This window comes from Momordica charantia, assembly GCF_013281855.1.
Source record: "Momordica charantia cultivar OHB3-1 chromosome 7 unlocalized genomic scaffold, Mcharantia_2.0 BLBB01000007.1, whole genome shotgun sequence".
Taxonomy (NCBI): domain Eukaryota; kingdom Viridiplantae; phylum Streptophyta; class Magnoliopsida; order Cucurbitales; family Cucurbitaceae; genus Momordica; species Momordica charantia.
Window position 1 is genome coordinate 3380944 of NW_028275165.1, and position 2302 is coordinate 3383245.

The 2302-nt window shown below is 35.7% G+C and overlaps 1 protein-coding gene across 1 annotated transcript; it reads left to right on the forward strand.

The window, feature by feature from the left end:
• The first annotated feature begins 794 nt into the window (after positions 1-794).
• Positions 795-1301, forward strand: LOC111025625 (ribosome-inactivating protein cucurmosin-like). The gene has a single exon (XM_022303514.1). The coding sequence runs from the start codon at positions 795-797 to the stop codon at positions 1299-1301; it is 507 nt and encodes a 168-aa protein (XP_022159206.1).
• Positions 1302-2302: the final 1001 nt, after the last annotated feature.

Consider the following 2302-nt stretch of genomic DNA (forward strand, 5'->3'; position numbering starts at 1 on the left):
AAGTGAGCATATCTCAGCGGTAATTGACATATATCTTCCACTAAGAGGTCCTGAGTTTGATCCTCATCCCCCCATATTGTACTTTCTTGTTTCTCATTTTTTGAAACATTCTCAAAATTATATATAAATTTTGAAATAAAAATATTATTTTATCATACTTGAATTCATAAATGTTGGAGCTGTGCAATTTATTATTCTTTATTAAAAAACAAGAAACATAAACAAGAAACAGTAACCATCGAGCCTAAGCTTCCATCATCTAGCTTTTTTTTAATATTAATATAATATGGACTACACTATCCTTTTGAAACCTTTTATATAATGTTATATTTTAAAAAATAAAACTATATTTGTAAAATGGTTGTGAAAATGGGGCCTATAAAAATCATAGCCTTGAGATGTTCCAATGGCATCCAATATTCCAAACTTTTCCAAGTTGAAAAAATGAGCAAATTGTTAGTGTTTTGTTTGCTAATTCTGGCCATCTTCCTTGCATCTCCTACGGTCGAGGGCGATGTGAACTTCAACTTGGCCACGGCTACTAAAACATCCTATGCAGCTTTCCTCAATGCCTTTAGAGCCGATCTTCCACTTGAAATTAAGAGACCCTTTGATATATCTCTACTGCGTGCCGCGGTTGCAGGCGCAGCTCGCTACACACGAATCCATCTTACCGACCGCAGTGGTCGTACCGTCACACTGGCTATAGATGTAACAAACGTTTACGTTCTTGGATTTTACTCCCCGCAGTGTAATCTATCCCACTTCTTTAATGACCCATTTCCATTGGAGCTATGGCATTCGTATTCACCAATTCTCAGCAAAGAAGACCTCCATTTGATGGCAGTTACCCACAACTTTCTGGGGCTGGAGCCAACCGAAGCTCTCTTGTCCTTGGCCTCCCATCCCTCAACAATTACATTCCAACGTTGGCTGGCTACAACTGCCCAAACACCAACTACCAGCCCTCCGACGTCGCGAAGGCGTGTGTGATAACCATTCAGACGATGTCGGAGGCAGCAAGATTTCAAAAGATTCAGGATGCAGTTCCAAACAATTTGGTTCCAAATCCAGAAATTCTATCTTTAGAAAACAATTGGGGTAGACTCTCCAGACAAGTTCAGCTAGCAGAGAGTAATGGTGGACGATTTACATCTAACGTCACGCTTCAAGACCCAACCGGTGCTACGGTTATGGTATCGAACGTTAATTCACCATATGTAAGAGGCAACATTCGGTTGCTGCTGAACCAACAGAATGCTCCAACTACCTCTGAACATGAAAATTATGCTACAATGTAACTTTGAAGAAGCAGCGATTAAGTGCTACCACTCCACATGAAGAATATTATATTATGTTGTGTGTTTGGAGTTTAATCCTTAATGTTTGTGTGCAAATAAGGCATGTTCATGTGTGTGCTTTGTTCCAATTTCTGTTGAGTAATAACAAGTGTGGAGTCTTTTAATCTTTTCTACTTATGCTTATGAGTTGTTCATATTATATATACATTGTTAGCAACCATAAAACCTCATCCAAATCTGTGAAATTTAGTATTTTTCATTTACAAAATGAATCTAAAACCAGGGTGTTAAATTTTGCTCAATATTTCAAAGGTCTCTATGGGTTCGACATTGACCTAAAGAGTCTAACAGACGTTTCTATAATATTGCAAAGAAATCGATAAAATAATTTATCCATACCAACAACTTTTTGACTAGATACGAAATTAAAAGAAAATTTGCTTTGAGAAATGAGATTCCCACGTTGAAGTTCATTGATTTTTAGTTTCTCAAAATAGTTACATGTGGTTCCCCTTGAAGGCGTATGACAAGGGTCTTGAATCTTTTAGTATCACCTACCATGAGATATTCTTCCGTTCAAGTCCTGCACCGGTCATAGTGTTTATTAGAGGGTTTATTAGAGGTTAAGAGAAAAAAAAAATGGTTACAAAGCAAAATGGAATGACTAGAATATAGAAATGATATTTAAATTTAAATGGTATTTTCATAGCATTTTTAGCTAGGAATAAAGGTATCAATATTTAAATAACGCGTTCTAGTATCAATTATATGGACCTTTTTGATATCGATTTTCTGTTTTCTACTTTTTGTTTTTAGTTTTCAGTTTTTAAAAAAACAAAAACTATATATGTTTTATAATTATTTTTGTTTTTCAAAAACCAAAAACAAATATGTACAAGGAGGTGAGAGAGTTGAAGAAATATTCTAGTGAGAGAAAATTTTATGTAAAGTAGATATGACAACGATATGGATTCGGAATCGGGCAGGCCTCCCATCTTCAT